Source organism: Triturus cristatus, chromosome 7, assembly GCF_964204655.1.
Source record: "Triturus cristatus chromosome 7, aTriCri1.1, whole genome shotgun sequence".
Lineage (NCBI taxonomy): Eukaryota > Metazoa > Chordata > Amphibia > Caudata > Salamandridae > Triturus > Triturus cristatus.
In genome coordinates, this window is record NC_140590.1 from 1182147090 (window position 1) to 1182172982 (window position 25893).

At 43.4% G+C, this 25893-nt stretch overlaps 1 protein-coding gene and 1 long non-coding RNA gene across 2 annotated transcripts in view; one reads left to right on the forward strand and one right to left on the reverse strand.

Moving 5' to 3' along the window:
- The window catches only part of THOC6 (THO complex subunit 6), a 119746-nt gene extending 102041 nt beyond the window's left edge, over positions 1–17705 (reverse strand). Inside the window, exons 1-2 of the mRNA XM_085618518.1 lie at positions 17567–17705; positions 7266–7381 (exon numbers count right to left, since the gene is read on the reverse strand). Coding sequence (XP_085474644.1) covers positions 7266–7381 — 116 coding nt within the window. The 5' untranslated portion in view covers positions 17567–17705. The remainder of the gene's footprint in view (positions 1–7265; positions 7382–17566) is intronic.
- A 3407-nt stretch (positions 17706–21112) lies between these two features.
- LOC146811405 (uncharacterized) overlaps positions 21113–25893 on the forward strand; it is a 68994-nt gene continuing 64213 nt past the window's right edge. The window contains exon 1 of the long non-coding RNA XR_014965818.1: positions 21113–21224. This is a non-coding gene — a long non-coding RNA (uncharacterized LOC146811405). The remainder of the gene's footprint in view (positions 21225–25893) is intronic.

A 25893-nucleotide genomic window follows, 5' to 3' on the forward strand; every position in this document is an offset into this window, starting at 1 on the left:
TAGCCACCCTAGGCTGTAGTATCACTATCACTATACTGTTGTAATTATACTGATTTCGTAGATACACTAACATTTCAGCAGTAGGTGCTTTAACCCCAGAGCCACCTTAAATTGCATTCAGTTCAGGGTTTACCTGGGCTGCATTAACAATCTTTTTTCCTTTGATTGGCAATGATGTAGACTCCCAGAGATGGACCAATAATGCTCGCGGTTCTGTACCTTTATAAACTAACATAAGATATTGAGTGGTGATTATAACCTATGCACATTTACCTGAATGTCGTATGCCTCTGCACCACCAAAAGTTAAATAACGTCTTGGAAAACATAATGCATCGCTTGACCAATTAAGTAACCACAACAGTTTTACTACTGTGCCCATTATGGTCATTTTGTTCAAAGGAAGAATAAGTAAAAAATAATGTATAACTACTGACACAATTGACTGACTTTCATTGACTTTGCTCCAACTCATTACACCGCCCTATATGATTCTGCCCAATTACTCTGCCCCTGTAAAGACTCCACCCATTTTCTACCAACTACCGCCCACTCAAATTGTGAGCTTCTTCAGTACATTTTCTATTCAGAACACTGTTCAAAGAGCAGCACCCTGGTACTGCACTGTCATATACAAACAAGGAAATGTTCTTGTTTATAACATCTAAATCATAAAAGTTACAATAAAATCAAACCATCAAGTTAAATTCATAGAGTTCCTCAGTCTGACAGCACCTGATAAAAAGCAAGCAACATAAAAATACATACAAGTATCAGTTAGCAACTGTAGATAAAGCAATGCAGGTCGAAGCAGATTACATTTCTTGCCACCGCAGCGGTTTAGAAAATGGACAGAACATAACAAAGTGAAGAGTACCCGGTCTAGAGATCATATCACAAGCAAGTCTGTCTTTATTCAACCTCTAGGGACCGTTAATAATTGATGGAACACATTAAGTCTGAAACGTGAAAGTAAAAAAAGGCAATGATTAGGCATACTATGCAGTAAGTAGGGCTCGATGAGAGGAGTGGTTTTAATAACATAAGACTGAACAGTAGGTTTTGATAAAGCATGAAATTTCCTCCTGTTCTTCCAACACAAAAGGCATTTTTGGTCCAAGTCACCCCATGATAAGGAAACAAATCAGCCTTGCTGATCAGATTTACTCCTAAAAAGAAGGCTCAAGCTTTGGTGTTTTTGGGCCCAGATACCACGATGTGAGATTTCCTGAAGCTTATACTTAGATCCAAGGTATCCATAAAGCTAGTAAACATGTCAAGGAGGCACTGAAGTCCAAAAACTGTTCTCGATTTAAGGACAGCGATCGACATAAAGTAGTTCTGGTAAGGGCCACCTACCCGCTAGTGGCATGTCTTGCCTTCCGTTGACCAATATCGGTTTTAACTTCTTGATGTAAAGCCTAAAAAAATTGTGTTTCAATATAACCGTGCCTTATGCCCCATCGGAGGTCAAAGTGCCAAACGGAAGCAGTCAAATCAATGCACAAATTGTGCAGAAGGGACACAATATTAGCCTCCACACCCATATCTAACATAACTGACCACAAATTATCTCTATTAATCCAGTCGAAAGCTGAACTCAAATCCATGAATGCCATGTGGAAAGAGTTTTTCTTGACCACCACGTATTTATGATTAAATATAAGTTCTGACATTGCTCCACAATCCCCATACTGTACATAAGGTGTAATATGCTTGTCTTTGGCCAAGCCATCAGTCGGTTTAAGACCATCTTCCCTATCACCTTCACCACAGAGTCTATCATCCAAATAGAATGATTAAAGCAGGGATCATCTCTGCTACTTTCTTTAAAGATGGAGACAATCCACGGTTTATACCAGGGAGATAGGGGTACGCACTTAACTGCAGCAATAATATAGAGGGCAAGAAATGGTACCAATAAAGAAACATTTAATTTGAACAAATCCAGCGGTCCTCCATCAGAGCCTTGTGCTTTGTTACTAGGAAGCCAACTGATGGTGTCTCCAACTTTCTCCCACTGGAAAATAAGTGTGCAGTTAACACCAGACAAAAAGAAGGGAAAAAGTTCATAAGCAGGGTTAGCAGACGGAGCATCATAAATGCTTTCAAAATGAGTAACCCAAGTATAGGGAAGTATATGAGATAAGGAAGATCTCTCATCAAGTATTAAAAAAAACAGACGATTAACAATTTCCCAAAACATTGGAGCAGCTAGCACGTAACAATTCTTCCCACGCTCCTGCAGCTAAAGGTCTCCACGCTCATAATTTTACTATTAAGCTGCAAGGTAATCAAAATCAAAAGAGGGCCCTTCGCCCTGCCTCCCTATGTAGGAATTGCTGAGACTGAGAACAAGCTAAACTCATTTTGGAATAGGCTGTTACAAACCTCCCAGGTTTCCTACAAACAAATAATGTTAACATTTTCTAGAAAAGAACGTCAGCTAGTGTCCTCCGTTTTGCTAGCTAGACCAGCAATGTTCCAGGATATACAATGAGCGTAAGGTATTGACATCCCTGGGTCCCACAACGGTGGGTGAAATGGTGTTAAGGGTAAGCAATAAGGTCAGTCAACCAGTGCTGGCCAAGGTACTCAAAGGCTCAAACCTATTGAAAGTGGAAACCTCTGGATGAGCCAGAACTTGCCAACTTCTAGCAGGACAATGTGTGGGAATTGGTCAAGGTGTCAAGTCAAGTGGTGAAATGAGTTTTATAAAAATAAAAACCTAGAGGAAGGGCCAAAACACCATCTGCTTTGTTCTGCCTGGTTGATATTTAAAACAGCAATTTACCACCCAAAGTGGTGTAGTTAAACTTAACAATAATGCAATAACCCTCTAGAGTTTTATGCGCCTTGTCCACCCACGGGACTCTCCTGACCATGTTGATAGCATTAAATTGAAGAGAATTACATCCTAACCAACTGTCAACCCAATGAACGACATTGTTGAGCAAGTGCGCAAATTGCTCTGGAAAATTTTCCTTTCGGGGTGGAACCCTCGCCAGGTTGAGGACAAACAAGGTGGAAACTTGTGGTAAATTGAGTGAATCACGGTAAGGCAAGAGGCAAGCTGGCATTCTCCCTTGAACAAAGCCATCCACCCTAGCTGCAGATTGAGCACTAGTGAGAGGCATGGGGCCCCTTGGTACCTGAAAGGCTAACAAGATTATGCCAGATATCGAAATCATAGGGGCCTGGTTTACCAATATTTGTATCTACTCCTGCCACAACAACCCCTCTACTCTGTTGTGGATTGGTGGGAATCTTGACATGCATCGGTTCAGACAGTGGATGGTGTTCAGTTATCGTATCAGGAACAGATTATGGGAGTTATGTAATCGGGGCATTACTATTAACAGAAGTTATGACAACAATGGCGTTTTTGATCCTTACGAACCTTTCATTACAAAACACAAAAGAATTGAATGAATGAATGAATGAATGAATGAATGAATGAAAACTTATAATGCGCGACTTAGCCCAAAGGCATCAAGGCGCCTAACCAAAAAGATCAAACAGACCAGGAACCAAATTACGGATAGGCCTTGGCAAAAAGCCATGTCTTTAATGCCTTCCTAAAGGTAAGGACAGTATATTGAGTTTTGATTTCAATGGGGTGGGTATTCCACAGTTTAGGGGCTAGAGAGGAAAAGGCCCTCCCTCCCCATTTAACTCTTCGAAAGCGGGGGACTAACAACAGGTTCTTTCTCAGAGAGCGAAGGTTTCTGCCAGGAACATAAGGTACCAACAGGTCCTTCACCCCCTCGACCCCATCGCCAGATAAAGCCCCGTAGGTGAGGCAAAGAATCTTAAAGACAATCTTGTCTTGAATCGGGAGCCAATGCAAACTCTTCCTAGCAGCTGTAGCGGAGAAAAGCCTAGGAGCATTAAGCACAAATTTAGCTGCCGCGTTCTGGGCTGTTTGCAGACGTTGCAGAGGCCCTTATTTATGCCGGCATAGAGAGCATTGCAGTAATCCAGCCGTGAGGTGACCAATGCAACAACAATCTGTTTGCGAGCATGCGGAGCTAGATAGTGTCTAACTTTCCTAAGGATCTTGATAATGCCCCAGCAGGTGCCAACCGTCCTATTAACCTGCTGAGACATGGAGAGAACAGGATCTATCATAACTCCCAGATTGCGAGCCAAATCCGTAGGTACAGGGCACACTCCCAAAGAAGGGGGCCACCACTAAGAGGACCAGATGTCCCTGTTTCCACCAAAAACATGGACCTCGGTTTTTTCCCCGTTCAGCTTTAGTGAATTGTAAATCATCCACTGAGAAACTGCCTCCATGCAGTTCCTAAAGCTGAGAGCGGAGGTACTGCCCGAGTGGGAGAGGGACACCATAATCTGGGTATCATCAGCATAGGATACCACCTCCATCCCATAAGATCTTATTAGTCTGGCAAGTGGGGCCACATAGATGTTAAAAACGGTAGGACTTAAGGCCGACCCCTGGGGGAACCCACATTGCACAGGTAGGGATGGAGATAGATATTCGCCCAATTTGACCCTCTGTTCCCTCTGGTCAAGGAAGGAAGCCAAAAGGCTCAAAGCCAGTCCTTCCACCCCTATCTCCCTAAGACGAGCTATTAAAACCAAGGGAGATAGGGTATCGAAGGCGGCTGTCAGGTCCAACAGGACCAGAAGAGTGGTGTGGCCCTGGTCAACCTCTGTGCGGATGTTATTTAGGGCCGACTCCGTACTATGGTACTTCCGGAAGCCATGCTGGGACTGATCAAGGCAGCCCGAAATATCCAAGAAAGCCGTCAGATGCTCATTAAGATGAGTTTCAAGCATCTTTGCTGGTGCAGGGAGCAATGAAATAGGGCGGAAATTCTTAAGGATTTTGGGGTCTAGAGTTGGCTTCTTTAAAAGAAGCTTAACCACAGCACTCTTCCACAGGGAAGGAAAAGTGCCCTCCTGTATTGCCCGGTTCATAATACTCAGGAGCGGGGGCAAAAGAATTTCCAGACACTCCTTGAAAACTCTAAGCAGGCAGGGGTCCGAAGGGGACCCTGACCTAGTCTTCCTTAAAAGCAAGTCCAGTTGTTGTAGGGAGAGCAGAGGAAAGTTGGACAGGTTCGCAGGCGAGGCCAAGGTTCCGCCTCCCACGGCGGGTGTGACCGAAAGGGAGGGAGGCAGAGCAGCCCTTTGCAATTCAAGGGCCGAGTAGATATCGGCTATTTCAGAATGAAAAAATTGGCGATCTTATCACAGAGATCCTGGGAACTAGAAATAGGATCGGGGACTTGCAGAGTGCACAGAGAATCTGCAATTTAAAAAAGTTCTCTGGGGGAGGTAAGAGCAATCGCCAGCTTAGAAAAGTGCTCGTGCTTTTCTTTAATAACCTCCACTTTATATCTCTTTAAAATAATTTTATGTTTTTCCCTCTCTTGATAGTCCCAACTCACCCTCCACAGCCTTTCCTGCCTCCTACAACCCTGCCTTAAAAGTCTCAAGGACTCTGAGAACCAGGGGGGCGAAGGTCTCTTCCTAGCAGAACAACGAAAAGAGACAGGGGCCAGCAAATCCACAGCCATGGTGATAGAGGTAGTCAGTTCAAGAGCCGCCGTACTGACATCCCTTGCTGTGGCAATTGCAGTATTAGAAATTAAAGGAGCAAGGGTGTCATAGGAAATTGACTAGAAAACTCTCCAATCTTGCATATAACTTATCTAATAGTGCCTCAAATGGCATCATTACTTATGTTCCATACCCCTTTCGGTACCCCCTTCCTTCCTACTTGCATGTTTGAACTAGGACCCTCAAACCTGCATGCCTTCTTAGGCAGGAGGAGGAGGGAGAAGCAAAAGAGACCCCACTACTAGATTGATGTAACACTGCTTTTGTCATACAAATGCTGCTGGCTGAAATTGAACTGAACAAGGTTTTATTGTTAGGCAAGGTTTGAAAAGCAAGATTCCCCCTTTGATGCTGTGCTGCTCATGTCATTAGCTGTGGTCAGTGTGGCCATGTCCAACTCTTCCTCAACAGATAAAAACTCCTCAGTCATGGCCCGGACCACCAAAGACAAATAGGACATAATGTCACATCCTTTTCGCAGGCACTTCAAGTCACTGGGGACAGTGGGAGACTTTTGCTTACCCATGACTATAGAAAGTCTAAAGCTGACCCAAGAGATGTGGCCTGGGCCAGTCTCAGCTGGGTGCAGGGGGACCTGCTGAAGGCGCTTATCAATGCAATGAGGCCTCCCACACCCCTCCTGGACACAAGAGCTTCCTTCTGGCCATTGTAGTCTTGGCCCTAGCAGGGCACCACAAGAAGCTGGTTTTGACCCACACTGCGAGCTGCTGAAGGCGCTTATCCGCACAATGAGGTTGCCCACCCACCGATCCTGGGCGAAAGGAATTCTGAGCATTGTAGACCTGGTCCTAGCAGGACCCCACAAGGAGATGGTTTCGTTTTGCGCTGCAGGCGCTTATCAATGCGATGTACCAAGAGAATGCATAAAAGAACAGGTGAGCACCAGATCCACAATTAAATCTAACTAAAGAACACACTAAAGAGCAAACATTTGCATTCTGCTGCTAGAAGTGGTGACATTAGTTCAATCTAGGATCAGGAGTAACAACCAAGTAGGTGCATTTACTAAAGTGCTCAAATACATTTGTTTTTTGACAAATTAAAACTCCCAACACATTGATTAATCTTCATTAACATAGTTTTACAGTGATTCACGATTCGGTTATTTCAAGCAATATAAACCATATATGGGATCAATCAAAGGCTGCAGATTGAGGATGTTTCAGGCCACTGTGAACAAGAAAGTGGGTACTAATGGATATATTATCCAATGACCAGTACACTCACAAGGCATCAGCTACTCTCTCTAGTGTCCCATGAAGTGTGCAAATATAATGTTTTGGAGACACCAATAACAACACATAAGACGACTTACAAAAGTCTATATAATTCTATTGATCATACAGTTATTGATCTTAATAAAGTTCACATGCATTGTTATTAGATAGATTCAGGAACAAGAGAAGCTTTATACAAATTCTGAACATACGCATAATAATATGTTCTGTCAATTATAAACGTCTGACTGAAAAAGGTACATTCATCATTAGCAATATTTATATAAGGTACACTCCCAAAGCTTCTATTTAAATACGGTGCTCACCCAGAGCTATTAAATAATGATATGGCTCAAGTGTAATTACCTTAATGCAACTCTCAACCCATAGCTACGAACACATCAATTTATTTGCAGTTGTCCCTTGGGGCGGTTACCTGAATATGGCGATCTCTCCATAGTTGTTGCCCACAGCAAGATACTTTCCACAGGGCGAGAAACACTGGGAGAAAATGTTCATCTGAAGCAACTGTAGGGACCGCTGGATGTCCATCTGCATAAAAGGGATGAAAATGTAGGAATAAGTATGACCCAGTTTAAATGGGAGAGCCAGGTAGGAGCAGGATCCAAGAATACTATGTGTAAAGATACATGGGTGAAAGGGAAGGGAAAAAAAAAAAAAGTCAAACGTACTTCTAATGTTCACATCAATCTAAGCTGTATGGTACAAGAAGTCTACAAGAAATCAAAAAGCTTGAATCTGATAGAGTAAGAACCGCGCCTAAAGCCCTGTAATGTTATTGCTTTATTAAATGCAGACTAAGTAGTTCTGATCTCCATAATAATGTACAAACATATTCTAAGAAAGGCACAGACATCACTCGTCTTTAAGGCAGAACTAAGTTTTGATCTTCTAAATGCGACACTTGCTATGAAGAATTCTCTATCCCTACAACCTTCAGTTGCCCTATTGATTCAGTAGCGAAACGAATGAAATGCTGACATTGCATTTGTACTTTTGTATGTGTTCTAATTTTGCATTCACAAATACAGCTACTTACTTTGGTGTTTCTGTGTTTGGGGAGAATGTTTAGCATATGCAATTGATTGTTTATGCTAGGGCAATGCCAGAGCAAAGGTTTTCAACTTTTGGAGAGGAGTTGGCCTAACGGCTAGGGCGGTCGACCTCGAATCTGGGGAACTGGGTTTGAGTCTCGGCAATGACTCTGAACATCCTGCGATTCTGGGCAAATCACTTAATCTATCCGTGCCTAACAAAAATGAATGTGTCCTCATGTAATGCAACTAGTGCGTTCTAAAGCGCTCCGATACCCGATTCGCGTCAAGTTCGCGCTATATAACTCAGTTAGATAAAAATATATTTTAAAAAAAATAATAATTAACTGCATAAAACAGGATTATAGCACCATGCCGATACCAAATATTATTGTAGCATAATGTCAGCAATGGAAAGTAAAACATATTAGGAGGTTTCCCACTTTTAGCAACATGCCACATTTTCTTGTAAAACCAATGCAATATTTTCAAACTAGTGATGCTAAAACTAAAAGTGGAGAGTAAGTCACAGGTGCAACAGTAGGCTGGTGGGACTGGGGCATGCCAATCTAAAACGGTCTAAGACCCATCATCCTTTCAGAGGCACCAGCCTCACGCATGCACATAAAACCAGCCCATTTTATATATACATCTTTGACATATTCCCAGTAACCATATTCAGGTAACAAGAACTTTACATTTTGGCACCCCGATTGGTCTAATCACTTAAAAAAAATAAAAAGATTTGAGATTACCCTCACGGGATATTAGAATGTCAACAGAAGAAGAGGTGGTAGTGACAGAAGAGAAGGAGCAATGAAAGGAGAGTGAAGAGCAAGGATAATAGGAGAGAGGAGTAGTGTCAGAAAGAAAAGTATGAGCAGCCGCCAGAGACACAAGAGAAACAGGAAATGACAGGTGACTGAGCACAAGTGACTGGAATATGGGCAGCAATGTGAAAGAGAGACAGAGAGGCACAGTAGCCGCTAAAAGATTTGAAAGGTTCTCTTATGGAAGAAAGGAAATATGAAAACATGTCGCAACAGTAGACAACAGTAGAGAACGTTGCACAGCTATAAATGGTGAAAGAGCAGTGCAGGCCAAAACCTCATGCTGATGAGAAAGAGGTGAAGAGTTTACTTGAGAACAGAGTGCATGACCTGTAAGGTCGTAGTTAAAGGAAAACATGTTTGAGAAGCTTATCGGAATTTATGGCATTAACACACAGGCCCACTGGCACCTACTCTGTGTTTTCAATAGATTGAAAAATTATTAGACAATAGGAGCAGGAGACTGAATTAGCCAAGAACACACAGAATCTGATCAGAGATTTTAGGAGCACAATGTTAAAGCACACACACCCAAATATACAAGCATTCAACCCAAATAAATATGCATTCAAGAGTAGAAGAATACTTACTTTGTTAAGCATTGTTAGAACGGTAATAAAAGATGTGTAGAGAATTAGGTGAAAGTTTAGGGTCACGGTGACTTCATGTTTTGTAACCAATGTGTAACTTTTGATTAACTTAATGCTTAATCTTTTGTACCAAGTAGTGACTGACTTATAAAAAGCCTGTGAAGTAGCAAATTGAGGCCAACTGTTTACTTGTGTGAAGACAGTCGCTCTCCCTGCCGCAACAGTAAAGAGCTGTTTTTACATTGCCAAGAGGAGTCTGTCATTTCTTCATTTTTAAGTTACGCTGCAACAGTCCAGTGGTAGGATCTCTAAGAAAGGCTAATGGGGCAATACCAGATTTAACATTAGGAAAACAGACTGAGAAGTTCATTTGCGACTTTTCAAACTCACACCTGAAGCAGCTTGGTAGATCCTTTCGTTATTGTGTGTGCTTGTTGAATAATCTCTCCACTCTCCCCTTCAGCATTGTTGAATCAAAATCAACCAAGGAGAATGCACTTAATTCAGTAAATCTACTTCAGAGAAGAGTTGTCGATTCTATTCTTAAGACTAGGCTTGGCTCTACTCCAAAATATTAGATCTGGCAACTACTTATCTGAGTGGTTTTCATGGGACTGCAAAATGCAGGGATTCCGCGGAGGCTCATCGTGGGAATGAGGGCTGTTATAGACACCTTCAAGACTGAAGTGGAAACTACATATGTTCTAGGTGCTCAGGGTTGCTTAGGAAGCCAAAGAGACAAGGGGTGGAAGAATTTCATCAAGAAGCAACTTATGTGAATGCCAGAAATGAGGAAGGTGTAGTGATGTAACTCAGGCCCGGCAGGCCATTCAATCTTTCTGACTGAGCTGCTATATTCCAACCATGAAAGCCCAAATTTTAGAAGTAGCCTTCTGCAGTGTGGGTATTGCCTGAACATTTCTACTAAGGCTGATTTTATTTTACTGCCCGGCTATTAAGTAAATCATTAGTAAAGCAGTATAGCGAAATATGGACTCATCAATACTCTGAAGTCAGTGACTGTTCAACAGGGAAAAATAAAAAGTAAAGATGACTGACAATTTAGAGAGAGAAATTAGACTGGAAGGGAACACGAAGGGACTTATAAATGGGAAAAACAACTGTATTGAAGTATAGATCGAGAAAGAGCGAGGAAGCGGGAAAGAAATAGAGTAATATTAAATAAGGAGAATGAAGACAATATGAAAAGAAGTTTGAAGGACAGAGATGGCACAGAGGGAAACAAAAAGGAATTACTGTTGTGACTTAATTGTTGCCATTCCTTTTCCTTAGCTACATCTTCCCTACTGCTCAGCCAGGATGCGAGCTGGAGAGTATAATGTTTAGGTTAATTACACAGGACACGCACGTAATGGGTTGAAGTTGGAGGTTAAATAATAAACACCTCATCCATCTGCCGCCGGTGAGCAACTGACAGAAGAGGAATGTCAATAACCTATTCCAGATTCTACATTCCATGGAACTCTGAACATAGAATACTACAAAGGAGAACACCACAGAGTGCTTGGTGATGAATGGAATGCTGAATGCTTGGTGATGTCACAGAGTGCATGGGTGCCTGGTGATGTGCGGAGTGTCAGTTGGAGTGTGCAGGCTGATCATCAGAGAGGCTGCTCCTGTTGGGGCTATCCAGTATCTACAGGCTATCATATTTACCATCCCATTAACATGTAACTAAGCTTAATAAACCATCTTGTTAAAACAGACAATAAGGCTACCTCTGGACTTCCTTTGGATTGCAACATGGACTATTATTCAAAATGGCCTGAAATTAGGGGGGCTAAAACTAAGGTTGTCAAAGATTTTTGTAAAGAAGCATTCAGAAGGGAAGGATATCCAGAAGAATTCATTTCGGACAATGGTTCGCAATTTGTAGCAAAAGAATTTACTGATTTTTTTAATCTCAAAGTGGTACTATGCATAAGAAAACGGCTGCATATCATCCCCAAGAAAATGGGTTGGTTAAAAGACTTAATAGGGTGGTAGCAGAGGATATGCAATTGTCTTTACGGTGTGGGTTGGACTGGAAAGAGGAAATAAGAAAACTGGTGTGAAATTATAGAACTGCTCCACATTCTATCACTGAAGAAACGCCTTTTGTGCTATTGAGGGGCAGAAAGGCATGTACAGTTGCTGTTCCGGCAAGGATGAATAAGAGTAAGGTGGCAAGGGTGGATGAAAAAAAGATTAAAGCAGGGGGGCATAAGAAACAGCAGAGGTACGGATTATCCATAGCGGAAGTCAAGGAGTGTGCCTCTAAGTTTGAGGTCGGGGATTTGGTAAGGGGGAGGAAGTTCCAATTACCCAGGAAGGGTGGGTCAAAGGGGTCTGAACCTAAAAATGTTCGGAAGGTCTTGAATTATCTGTTATAGTGGAAGACGGAAAAACATGGAATTTGGGGAATGTTGTGAGGTGTGGGAAGGTTGAGTCTGCTCATTTCACTGCTAGGCTGAAGGATGGAGAAAGTAGTCTTTTAAAGGAGAAACGTGCAGGAAGTGGGCAGAAGTGTGATGACAAGAAAGATGATGCAAATTACCAAAATCCTGTGCAGAGAAGTTGTCGTCAAAAAACATTGCCTAGGACGTTTAAGGACTAAGTGTAATTTTATTCTGTTCTGTGCATTCCATTGGAACTATCTTACATCCTAAATCGACATTGTAATTGTACATAGTTCTCCTGGTATCCCACGATAGCAGGATATAGGTTTATCTGATCAAAACTGCCATGTATAATAGTTATTTAAAATTGTTGCATCGCGGTTCATGAGTTGGAATGCTGTGCTGGCTGTGAAGTAATAGAGGGGGCTTGGAATGCGGGGATCTGTTCATGCAGGAATTGTCAGTTGGTGGCTGCCTGGCTCCAGCTGGTTTCTACAACTTATCCTAATGAAGCCCTTTCCTCAACTATTAACCTGTGTACCTTTTTCTTCCTGAGGAAGGACGTTTCAGTACTTTTGTAAACAAAGCAAGGCCCTTGTAGTTAATCAGTCCAGTAGCCAGTGGTGTAGATTATGTAGGTTTATTCAGTAACAGGTAAAATTGTACTGCCCCACTGGGAACAGCATCCTGTTGCTCAGCCCCAGTCATTCCAACTGACCACTCATCCAAACCATGCACTCATGAACATTCTATTACATCACACTCACACAGGCTGAGCAGCAAGGAACTAGGAGATCACAGAATACAACATATCTCCTTCCACTAGAAAACAAAATAAACAACAGGACGCAGGGTGAAAGAAAATGCGCGTCCTGTAAAACTTTAACCAATCCTAAATTACAGGAAAGATCACATTCAATAAATTATTTCACTCTGTAAATTGTAAAGAAAGCTCACATCATAAAAATAAAATCACATCACATTACATGAATCATTACATTCCTAGAATAGAAAAGGAAGTTCTTTGTAAAGGTAGATCACACATAATGATTACATACTATATATCTTTGTCTCCTGCGAGAGAACTCCAGATACATATATACGGCAGAATGCAACCTCACACACCCCACAACTGCACACACTGCAGGACCCACAACAGAACACACTGCAGGACCACTACAGCACACATCTCGCTGGACAAAGGAACGCACATGCTCCCAGGACAAAGGAACCCTAATGTTCCCACTACTGCACACTATGGTATCTTTCAACTATAGACATTCCTATTGAAGGAAAACAATGATTGTGGTATTATACCGACGATCTGGGTATTATTTCACCCCCAAACCATCCCCACACACAGGGAATCATGCAATGGGTATTTTCCAACCCAGTAGTCACACACAGTCACAACATGAGGTTTAACACAACATACTACAACACACAGCTACAAAACTAGTCCTAACTCAAACAGACCCCTTCACCTAAAGGAAATTCACTGTGCAACTCAAAACGTAATACGCACTCCACCTGCCCAAAAAAAATAACACATACACTCATCCATAAGTGCAACTACATCCACATACTGCCCACCTTAATCACTCACCACAGCAGACAACAGGCCGTTGAGCATGGCAAGCCATCAATACGAATAAATCTTAATGACAATATGTACCAGCATAGTTGTAGAAAAATACATTGTTTCACTAACAGTAGCTACCAAAACATTCAAATGACCGGTGAGAGACTTCTCACCTGAGGCCATCCTCAAAAAAGCATCAATATGAATCCGCCTGTGACCGCAGATCAGCTCTTGTGCAACAACTCCTCCGGACGACCGATCCGGAGCACCTGCGTGCAGTTGTATGATAGAGACCAGGACACATACATCTAGCGCCGCCTGTAACCAATGGGCTGTAAATTGCAACAAGCATTTACAATGCAATCGGTCTCGCACTGACATTATTTTGTTGTATTGACATTATAAATGACATTTTTTTTGTTTTGTTTTTCTTTTGTTTTTCATACCATACACAACTATTTTTTTTTAATTATGTGGTTCATGGCACTCATTTTTGAGTTTACAGCACTCATCAATTAAATCCCACCTCTATGATGTTGTGAGAGTTATAAACCGGGAAAAAGAATCACAACACTATAGCATTGTTTCTATTGGAGGAGCCTCGGTGCATCTGCAAATCCTGAGACTGCAAAAAATTTTAAAAATGAGGCTTCTGAATGAATTCAGGAAAACGAGAAAAAATGCCATTTCTTGTCTGTAAACTAGCACCTGAAAAAAATACTACCAAGCATTGTTTGCAAGTTTAAAGATATAAAAAACATCAAAGCCCCTAAAAATCAGTTCAAGAAAATAGTTTAAACATTGAAAAGTAAAAAAAAAAAAAAAATAAAAGTGTGTAACATAACAAATTAACCCAAAAAAGGGTTCCAATGTTAGAACGTTAAAAAAACTAAAACAACATGGCTTTCTGTGCAATGTGAGACTGGTATGCATTGTTTAGCTATACACCTTCGGCCCTCGAATTTTCCGTGTGAAGCTCGGGTACACTGGGCATCAGAAGCTGTGTCCTACTTCACAGCACCTGCTTAATAAAAGAATCCAAAACATACTAGCTCACACTGAGGTGAAACAATTGATTATGACATTATTTTCTCCGCAGCCAGTCCAATGACAGGCAGCTAAAGAAACAGACCGGAAGGACAGCGTTGTAGTTAGTAGAACGCTGACTGCCAGTGAGAGTTAAACGTGTGATTCCCTTCAGGTGTGTTGTAGCAGTTCTGGCCGCGTGTCCACGAGAGCCAAGGAGAAGCAGAGTGCGCTCTCCCTGGCGCGCATCACTGACCTCTTGGCACATACACCGCGATATTAAAGCTCTGCCCTGGGTCAGGTCCCGCGTGCAGGGAGGCTGACTGATGGTGCTGCAGGGAGACATCCATCTAGTGAAACAGGCTAACAGTTTTGTTCTGAGGGGAGATTCTTGTAAAACAAAATCATATCACTAGAAGCGAGAAAATAGGTTTTGTAAATAAAGTACGGTTCGTGCCCTCAGTTCAGTCTAAGAAGGTGAGCGTTTTAAATAGGTCTTTATTGCTTTATATCAATAGATATCAAGTAGATTTAAACAATGTACATGTGTTACCTTCATTTAGAATATTTGTACAAACATCAGTACAGGTAACATACAGCCCTTCGAGGAGGAGTGTAAGAAAGTTGGCACGTCAGCATTAAATACCACAACAAACGAACTGCCCATAATTTGGGGATAACTCGAACTCTACCTTGCGTCAAGCTGTTTTTAGACTCTGATATTTTGGAAACATTTCGAACCTAGGTGACTCGCAGCTGTTCCATCGCATGAAGGCATATACTACGTCCAAGCCAGTGGGACAAACTTCTTGCTGAGCGGGCAGATTCCTAAGCCTTTCAGACAGAAGCAATGATACTCCCTCCCTGCCCCCACCCCCTCCTGTCAGACTCTTTCAGGCTCTGTTTACGTTGCAGGGCTGACAACTAACACAGACGCCATCTGCAGATGCTTGCTCTGGAGTACAGAGCCTCCGCTGTCTGGAAGCAACATGTGGTTTCAATTTATCGTTCCCGGCAAGAAGTCTACACTTTCAAAACAAACGGCAGTGAAAGCGATCGCGAAAGTGAAAGCGATCGCGATTGTTAAACAAAACGAGTGGTGCGCGCAAAACGCTGCCTTCACGCTCGCCATCTGTTTTCATTCAGCTGCTTCTATGTGCATCGCGCTAGGGCTGAGTGAAAACAGATGCCCTTGTCATGGGTGGCATCCGAAAACTGCAAGGGCATCAACAAAAGTGACAGCCAGCAAACCAGAAGCACAGAAAATACATTAATCACAACCTAAGCCAATGGAAAAAGGTTGTGACAGAGGGGCGTGGATTAAAGTTCCCTTCTTCATACTGTTTACTATAGCTCTCGCAGGCGAGGAGCGCATGCGCGCTCCAACGCCATGCGAGACCTAAATAGCGCTCAAACGTAGCAACTGGCAAGTCAGTACAGGGATTACATCACATAAATGCCACCTCATAAAGTTCAGTGCAGTTATTTGTAATGATAATTCGCTTGTCGACGATCCCTCAAAACATCACTGCCAAAACTTGTAGCTGATGCACTCTTCCTCATGCGGACGTCCCCAACGTTGCTAAGATATGGCGCTGGAATCATTACACTGGGCACGGCCTTCACACCAATGAACTGCTGTTAGAGGAAGCCCGGACGTCACAAATGGATTGCGTTGACAAAGCTACTTCCAGCATGGCCGTATTGTCACAGGAGCCGCCTCACATAACAGCCGGATCACGCAGCTGGATTACGCTGACAATGCTGCTACCAGGACAGGGTGACCCGTCACAGCAGGGTCTCGCAGCTGCGACGTTGCAGCTATAAGACCCAACAGGTGCATCCTTCAAATTTTCAAACGTCCACAATATGGTTTCCACCAGTGTAGTGGATGTAATACCCAGCCAAACACATCCCGAGGCCCGACTAAGCTCCGAATACATTGTTATTGTTAACGCACAAAGCAGGCAATGTCCCACACTACGGCGGCTTGATTATCCATGATATTTCCATAGCTTACCCCAGAAAGCTTCACAACACAGATTGCCGGCTCACTGTAGATGCACAGTCCAAGCACAAATAACGGTGTGCTGCACAAGTTACACTCTGCCCAAGTCACTGGTTCCTCTCCTGAGTTGCACTGCCAATTACCCACGGCCAAAACTTGAAGCTAGTTGAACATGAGTCTTGCTGTTGGCTGTGCCAAAGGTCTCAACTCTCCCAAAAAAATTGCAGCACGACTTACTTCACAACTTGCTGTTCTGTTTGTATGTTAACACTACCGGTTGGCTGTAAATACACTTTCCCTTCAATGTGGCTGGTTGGTTTTAAAGTCAAAGATGCCAGTTCACTTCAATGCTGTAGGCTGACTCTAGGCTGGCGGTCTTCAAGCCACACAGGTCAACCAGCAAATCTTCAATTCAGTAGGCTGTGTGCAGGCTGGCAGGTTTCAAGCCACACAATGTTCAATGCCCAAAACGTAGAATGTGTAGGCTGTATGTTGTAGAAGACACTGGTGGGGCATCCTAAGCATTGCTCAGGCTTAATTTCAGGCTTCTTTTCAGAGTCTGAAAAAAATCCTTTTTAGTTTCTAGTTTAATTTCTTGTGTGGTTTTTGAAAAAATCGTCGCCACTTTTGTAAGCGAAGTAAGGCCCTTGTAGGTAATGAGTCCAGTAGCCATTAGTGGTGATTATGTAGGTTTATTCAGTTACAGGTAAGATGGTACAGCCTCACTGGGAACAGCATCCTGCTGCTCAGTCCCACTCATTCCAACTGACTACTCATCCAAACCAAGCACTCATGAACATTCTATTACATCACACTTACACACGCGGAGCAGAAAGGAACTCAGATCACAAAATGGAAACGAAGGGACTTATAAATGGAAAAAACAACTGTATTGAAGCATAGAGCAAGGATGTGGAAAAGAAACAAAAAAATATTAAATAAGGAGAATGAAGATAATATGAAAAGAAGTTTGAGAGACGGGGATGGAACAGAGGGAAACAAAAAGGAATTGCCACCGGCCGGGAAAAGCAAATGAAGGATGGGTTATGCAGGGTGTGGAAAAGAATACATAAGCTCACAATGACAGATGGGCACTAAAGGTTAAATTATCCTCAAAGACGGTATCGTATCCATAAAGTTAGTCTGAGTCTCATCATCACACGTTATTTTCCTCCTTGCAACCCATTAGTACTGCATAACATGCCAACTCCTCATAATAAAGCTGGACGGTTCAAAACTTTACTTACCTCGATCACACGATACAGAATCAACCTTACAATTCAAAACACTATCTTCTCTCCCCTGCTTCCGATTTCTACAAGAGTTCAAACCCGGCTGGCAGGGTCAACCAATTGTAAAGCTAGTTTGCTCTGATTGACAGGCAAGGGGGTGGACCAGTACAAAGGAAACATAGCCCGGGTGACTCGGAAGTGTTTCGCTCGTCCAATAAAAATAATGTTCCAGCTGCATTTGGACCGTAACTCTAGAGTTCACGTTGAGATTTTATATGTTTAGGTTTTCAGTTTCCATTCACCGAGGGCGCGCTCGGGATAAAAATTAGCAATACCAAAGTTTTTGCGAACGAGGTTTGTGACCGGCTCTTCCTAGGGGCCCCCTTTTCCGATGAAAATTACCGGATCTGTTCACGTTTTAAGATTCTAAAACGGCTTGAACATGATACTTAATTAGAACTTTATACAAAATAGCTTGTTTTCACGTTTAGCTTGACCTTTCTGTCGATGTTTACTTTAATTATCAGTCAGGTATTATTAAGGCCGGTAAAGTTATTTACTACAATTATTGTTTTAAATAGGCACTGGTAAGTGGTAAAATACACTTTTTTTTTTAAAGTGATTTTCTTTACTTTTGTACTAGGCAGGACATTAAAATACTGCTAATAAAATAGGCCAGTTGACAATCTGAACTGGCCTGTATGTTTATGTTTATGCTGATGAATATACTTGGAAAATCAGTGAAAGCTGGTATTTATCCATTCTGCATCATTAACCTAAAGTAGCAAACACATAGATCTGCTAAAAAGCATGCGCGAACTGTCTAAATAGTTTCTGAATGCTTAAAATAAACAGACGGCTTATTTCCACTATGTTACAAAAACAATGCTGACAATTTTGAAGGAATTCTGTTTCTCCTACAAGTTCTTGGCTGCTCCAGAATAGCCCAAATGTAAACAAATGGCGAATATCTTTTTCTAAAGAAGATTGCAAACCCAAGAGAGGTCAGAGGTTCCATTCACCCTGTGTAGATCCTGTCTCTGGTACTGTCACAGTGAACTTTAGAGAGATAAGAGATGTAGTCAGATTAAGCAAGAAAACAGAATTCTGTTCAGGAGACTCAAAATAAAACATTTGTTAAAATACCTTATAATTTATTTTAGTATTACAATTCTGTCTGAGTGCATTGATAATTAATAAGGAATAGGTTAGGCAGCTCTAAAATACTTTTTGAAGAGATGGGGGAGCCAACAAATAAACAGAGCCATTGATGCTACAATGCCTGACCTTAACATGGTGCCCGCCCCTGAAGAGGCTGTGGATGTGTGATTGCTGACATTAAAGGGAGCCGCAATCACGGAGTGGTGCTTTAGTCAACAGCAAGGGCAACCTTAATATATCTCGAAATCAACACAAGAATTATGACAGTTTCACATTCAGGACCCAGCCTTGTTGCCACATCAGCGCAGAGTGGAGATGGTCACTTCCTCTAGAGACGGTTACTTCCTCTAACCAGCTGAGATGAGACAGCGTCAGCTTGCAAAGCTGCTCTGCCTCGCCTCCACTGTAGTTTCTGCGCCTTGCAGGCCTCTCATGCTACCATCCGACTCCCTAGACAACTATACATGGAATTGACAACAACCATCTTGAACTAATCAATAATTTGACACTTACCTTCATTTCTTAATCCAACCATTCACAGCAACAAGATGCAAATACGCAACCAACCTCTCCTCCCATAGATTCATACAGAGCCTGAACTCTCAACCATTAAATATGCACCCACCAAATCCCTCCTGGAACTCTATACTCGCGCTTTACAGACCCAACTCATGGTCCATAAAGTACCCAGAAAATCTGACTAGTAATGCTAAAAAGAACCTAAAGCACAGTACCTTAAAACAGCACCAGGAAACACTTATAGTAGACAACTACCACACCGCTACTAACGGCAACACGAAAACTAACTTCATCTTTTACACAAATCGCCCAACTAAGTGGAAAAACACCTTCCTTCTTCACTTTCAAGTCACCAAATCAGTTAATATTCCCTATGGAGAGAAAATCTCCACAACAGTCACCCCTACCTTTAAAGGGGAACTCACAATCTCTATCTTCAGAACAGGAAACATTCTCGTACAGGCCACTGACCCGCACCTCACCATTTTTGATCGGCACTTCCCAACATTACTCTCCTCTCTAACCCACCAATACCATCAAACCCAATCCCCCCCCACCCCAACAAAAAAAACAGAAACAATCCAGTCTCCCGCCCCGGACAACCCACGCTACAACTTATGGACACCCACCACCACTAATTATAATTTCAATACCCCCATCATCACACTCCGCTGCCAAACACCTTCTACAATGGCCTCAACTGCTACCACCAGGTACAGCAAACACACTGTTAATAAACACCGCAAGGCTGAACCGGAGCTAGCCAGTTCGGACTCTAACGTCTTTCTTTCCGTGACCAAACCTCCTACAGGCACCCCTGTCTTGTCCTCAGGAGACCCGACTACCCTCACAAACCATCCCCAACACCACTACTGTCCCCGCTGACTCGGAGCTAGCTGGATCGGACTCTAACGACTTTCTTTCCGTGACTGAACCTACTACAGGCACCCCCCCCCCCCGACCTCTGGTGACCCGACTCTACCCTTGCGAACTATCCCCAACTCCACTACTGTCCCTACTCCGCCTGCCCTAACCATCCCCATACCCAACGTCACCGTTAATACCTCGACACTGACCTCCCGCTAGCCACTGCTCACTCCCCCCCGACCTACCGCCACATGCCCTAACCGCCCCCACTGCTAATCACACCGCCAATCCCCCGGACACAGACTTCCTCCTTACCATTGCTCACTCCCCTCCCTCGGACGCAAGACCCACAACAACTCCTCCTAACCTCCTGACCAGAAGCATCAACAAACTGACCCCTCACGTCCAATCTATCCCCACTCCTAACCCCAAGGATGCCACCCAATCCCACAACCCAGTACCAGTGGCGGCTGGTGCATAGGGGCGAAAGGGGCGTTGCCCCACTAAACTCGGCGAGGATCGGGCTGGTTTTAACGGGCGAAGAAAGGGGCGTGCCCTACTACCATCCGGGAGAACAGAGAGAATGATGAACACCATTGAGTAGCTTTAAATTAAGCACTCACTGCTTCCTGCTAATTCCAATAAAAATTCTATTTTTTTTTTTGAAGGAAGGAGTGAGGTCAGAGAGGAGTCCTCCGGCGCATGTGCTGGCCAGGGCGAGGGCTATTGCTCGCCCTCGAGATACACACGAGGAGAGTGATGTCAGGATGGTGGGAGTGGCCGGAGGAAGCAGCAATGGTTTACTTTTCAATGGGGCGCTTATGCTGAAGCCCAGGCATTTTCAGCAGAGCCCCATTGAAATAAATGGTAAGGGGCAGGGCTGGCCAGCATGGACATATTGAAGTGGGTGGCAACAACAGAAGCACTCCCTTCATGCTGATTGGATGTTGAAAGCTCGGGGAGTGGGCTGTGGAAGAGTTTGTCGTCTACGCAGATCCGATTTAATTTCCGGGAGAATCAGCGCGCAGCAGGTTTCACGTTGGTTGTTCAGGAGGGAAACCAGCACTGGCGTGGCGTCTGGCGCAAAGTATATACTGCAGTAACAGCGGATTGTTGCCTGGCTGGGGTGAGAGCACTTTTCTAAGGGTGCTTTATTTTAATTTCCACGCGCTGCGCGCAACCCCCAACACCCCCCCCTCCCCCCGCGAGTATTGGAGCGTGAGCCGCGACTGAATCGTAATGAATCTTCTAAGATTAAGAAATTATAGAGAACCGTATTTGCCTCTTTATCCTAGCACATACTGCAGCTCTGATGTCTCTGCCAAACCGGTACGTCTTCTTTTTCCTCTCGCTCTTTCCCTCTCCTTTTTCGGGTCGCTCTCTCTGTCCCTCTAGCTAGCTTCTCTTTTGCTTTGAAACGTATTAATGAACCACACTGAAAGGATGTTAATTTTAATGTTCCCAAGATCACATGTTTGGCATACGGGAAAACGGAAATTCAGCAGCAGCTTTTGTGGTTAAAGACAGAAGTTTTGTCACTCGCTCCCACGTGTTGGAAACCCTTTAAATGTAACCAACACTTTCGCCCTATCGAGATTTATAAAATGTGCATGTTTCATCTGGGTAACAGTAACGCCTGATATTTATGGCAAGACATAGGCCATCAAAATTGCAGTACCAACTGTAGTGTAAAAAAACTCAACTTATTATAGTGATTCAGTGAAACTCCCTTCCAGAACGGATTTTATTTGTTTATGATACATATATGTCTATATTTTTAAGCTTTAGACGTTAATTTTGTTTTAGCACTCTGAAGTTATTTTTAGTCATATATAGCACTATACAAATTACATATATATTATATAGAAAATAAAAAAAGAAAGTGTATAGGTAACGTGTTAAACTGAGGCCATAGAATGTAGGTCATTTTGAAAAATAAATGATTTTTTGATTGCCAGACTGCTCATGCTTAGGAACGTTTTCTATTTAAATTAGGCGCAGTGATTGGAGGTCCCATGGTGTGGAGGTGTAGATCCTTGGTTGTGTCCAGTTGGTGCCTGGTGGTGTCACAGTGTTCTGGGCCTTTTAAGTCTAGTTTTTGATTTTGAGTTGTTGTTTCCTGGCTCTCACAGTCTGCTAACATAATCTGCCTTTGATGTGCCTTTATGGGCCCATTTAATAATCAAGGTTACTTGGCTGCACGAGGTACTGGCCCTTCTGATTAACACACTCACATGCTGAAAGAAACCGGAGGCCTCTCCTCCAGGCATGCCACCATAAAGCAATAATTGAAGCCCCAGTCAATTGACCAGGACCAGGAAAAATCTCTATTCAAAAAATAAAAAACTTGGGCTTTACCTTCAGTCACAACACGTACGTTCCTTATTTCCCTATCTGTTCTAGTTACCCTGTTTCCCAACTGTTGCGATGTATGTTTCAGATACTTGTCATTCTAGCATCACCATCACAAACCCAAACACTCATCCTGCCTCTGTCAATTGGTGACTCCTTCTCAAAAATAGTATGAAAATGCTGGACGGGATTTATCCACATCCTTGAATGGCTTTTTAGCAAGTTTATGTGAAAAGCATGTTTTAAAATTCCTTATTCTACCCTATTTTTGGTCAAAATGTTCTCACTTGCTCTGTGGCATTTGGGGCAAGTATCACGCCCTACCACTTTCAAATGTCACCAGCCGCCCCTGCCCAGTACCCTCTCCCTCCACAGACCCTGATCATACACTGCCCCTGACGAAGTCATCTTGCCCTCTCAGCACACTTTCCCAGCTACTGACCCGAATGGAGCAGAAAATTGACTCCCTAGCGGCAGATATCCTACACCTTCATCTAAGCCTCCCCAACCAAGTTAATCCTCCTTGCTCACACACTGCGGGTAACTACACACCTTCCCCCGAGACTGTCTCCTCCAAGGCCCCACTTGGCACCCCATGGCCCACCAATCCTATGAGGAATCAGGCGCATCGTCCCAGCCGAACACTCCGACCCATTTCAGAACGTGAAGCAGATGATATCAACGACTCTTACCTCAAAATTAGCCAGAACTCGGCCACGTTGACAATCCCAGTTTTAGTGAGCACTAATAGAATCCCTAGACCTGTCCTCTCGCCCAGACCCCCTGCTCAATACACTTCCATACACACAACACACTCCACCTCTGAGGCGCTCCGGCCCCTTTCGTGCACGCTCCTCAATTATAGATCAGCAGTACAACACACCACAGACATTGCTGAAGTTATACTCACGGAAGATTTAGACATCGGATTCCTCACAGAATCCTGGCTCAATGACCACTCTACCCCCATCCTAGACCTTCTCACCCCCCCAGGCTACAACATCATCAGACACTACAGACCGATCAAAACCGGTGGTGGCCTTCCATAAAGAAGGAATACAGTTTACCAGATTAAAATCCACAGAATACCTGAAGTACCTAGGTGTTGAACTTACAGCCAAAGGCTCCACGCCCATCAAATTTCACACCATCTATCACCCTCCGGGTGATCGTACCCTCTTCACAGAAGAACTAACCGACCTAATAACTAGTTTCTCTCTCACTGACACGGAAGACGTGTTCCCGGAGGACTTCAATATCCACTGGAACAACCCAGAAGACACCACAACCCAGAACCTCTCCAACCTGCTTGAAATTACCAACCTCAAACAACTCTGCAATGAACCAACACACATCAAAGGAGCAACACTGGATACGATCATTACCAAAAATGAGCTGGTCTCCTTGAAATCGATTTCTCCCATTGACTGGTCCGACTACCACCTCATACTGTTTAATATTGACTCGCATGTCAGAAACCAACCAACATGACCTGACAAACCTAAGCACTGGACCAGGAACATCAAAGGAGTCCCCATAACTGAACTAGAATCCAGGATTCATGACCATCTCCAACCTCAGCCTTCCACTATGACGACCGACGAACTCACAACCCACTTTAATTCCACAATGACAGAGGTGTTAGTCCAAGTAGCTCCACTCAAACTCAAACATCTGAGATCTACCAAATCTAAATCTTGGTTCAATATGGATCTTAATAACGAAAGAAGACAACTCAGACAATCAGAATGGACTTGGAGACTTAACCCTTCGACTATTCACCTAGCACAACTTCATTCAACCCGGTCGGCCTATAAAAAACATATTTTTTGAGAAAAGGCCACTTTCTTCCGCAGCCAACTAGACCAGGCGAAGAATAGACCTAGAGAACTCTTCAACATTGTCAAAAGTCAAACAAACAGCACACCCCCACTAGAAATAAACGCCTCCAAAGATCGATGCGAAGAAATCGCCTGCTTCTTCACTGATAAAGTCACAAAAATTGAGCATTCCTTCACCCAAACCGCAAATCCTCCCTCCCTTGCAACCTGCCCCCCTTTAACCATCCCGGACCACATAGATCGAAATCTTACCTCGGACAACCAGACCCGCCTCCAACTGAAAAATGACGCTAATTGGTCGAACTTCGAACCAATGTCGGAAAGCGAAGTCTTTAATATAATTGCAAGCTTAAAACCTTCTTCCCACACTATGGACCCTCTCCCATCCACAATAGTAAAAAAACTCAACCACATCATTGCCCCTGTCTGGACAAAAATCATCAACTCCTCTCTCACATCAGGTTGTGTCCCGAACTCCCTTCAGCTAGGGCAAATCACACCTTTACTCAAGAAACCAGGGGCTGACCCCAACGAGCTCAACAACCTCAGACCTATCTCCAACCTTCTGTTCCTAGCTAAAACTTTGGAGAAGTGCGTTCTCCAGCAACTTACAAACATATTGACAACTTCAAGCTCCTCGACACCTTTCAGTCAGGTTTCAGGAAAGGTTGTAGCACCGAAACAGCGATGCTCAATGTTGCAGATGATAACCACAGAGCCTTAGACGAAGGTTCTGCCTGCCTCCTCATCCTTATTGACTTATCAGTGGCATTTGACACAGTAAACCATCGAGCTTTACTTGAGACTCTGAAGTGCCGATGTGGCATTAATGGCACAGTACTAGAATGGTTCACTTCCTCCTTCAGCACAGTTTGCAACAGATTAAAATCAACTCCTGCCTCTCTGTACCAACTCGAGTCAAACTTGGAGTCCCGCAAGGATCGATCCTATCACCATCCCTCTTCAATCTCTTCATGGAACCCCTTGCAATTATTCTGAAACAAGCAGGGGTTCATTACCACCTATATGCCGATGACACACAAATATACTACAAAATCAAATCGCCCAGTGACGTCCGACACCTCAACGTCACCCTTACCAAGATCCAAACCTGGTTTAACGCAAACCACTTAAAACTGAACCCGGATAAAACGGAATTAATACTGTTCTCTCCGAAAAGTAACCACCAACCAACTCAAGTCTGGCTCAAGGAGCTGGATGCTCTAAACTGCTCCCTCATCCTATCCGACTCAGTAAAGTCACTAGGCATTACCCCAGACAAGAACTTATCAATGAAGGACCACATAAGGATCTCTGCAAAAAGCGCGCTCTACTCCCTAAAACACCTTAAGAAAATTAAACCTTTCATTCCTCAAGATGATCTCAAGACAATTGTACAATCCCTAGTCTAACATCTAACCAACCCTCAACGCTCTCAACTGGCTTCCCATGGAAGGTAGATGTATTTACAAACTGGCCTGCATCACTCACAAGACCCTTCACACCCAATCCCCAAACTACCTAAACAGCAAGCTAATAGAAGCAGGGAAATCCAGAACTCTGAGAAGCACCAACTCTCTTCTCATCCCTCCGAAACTGAAA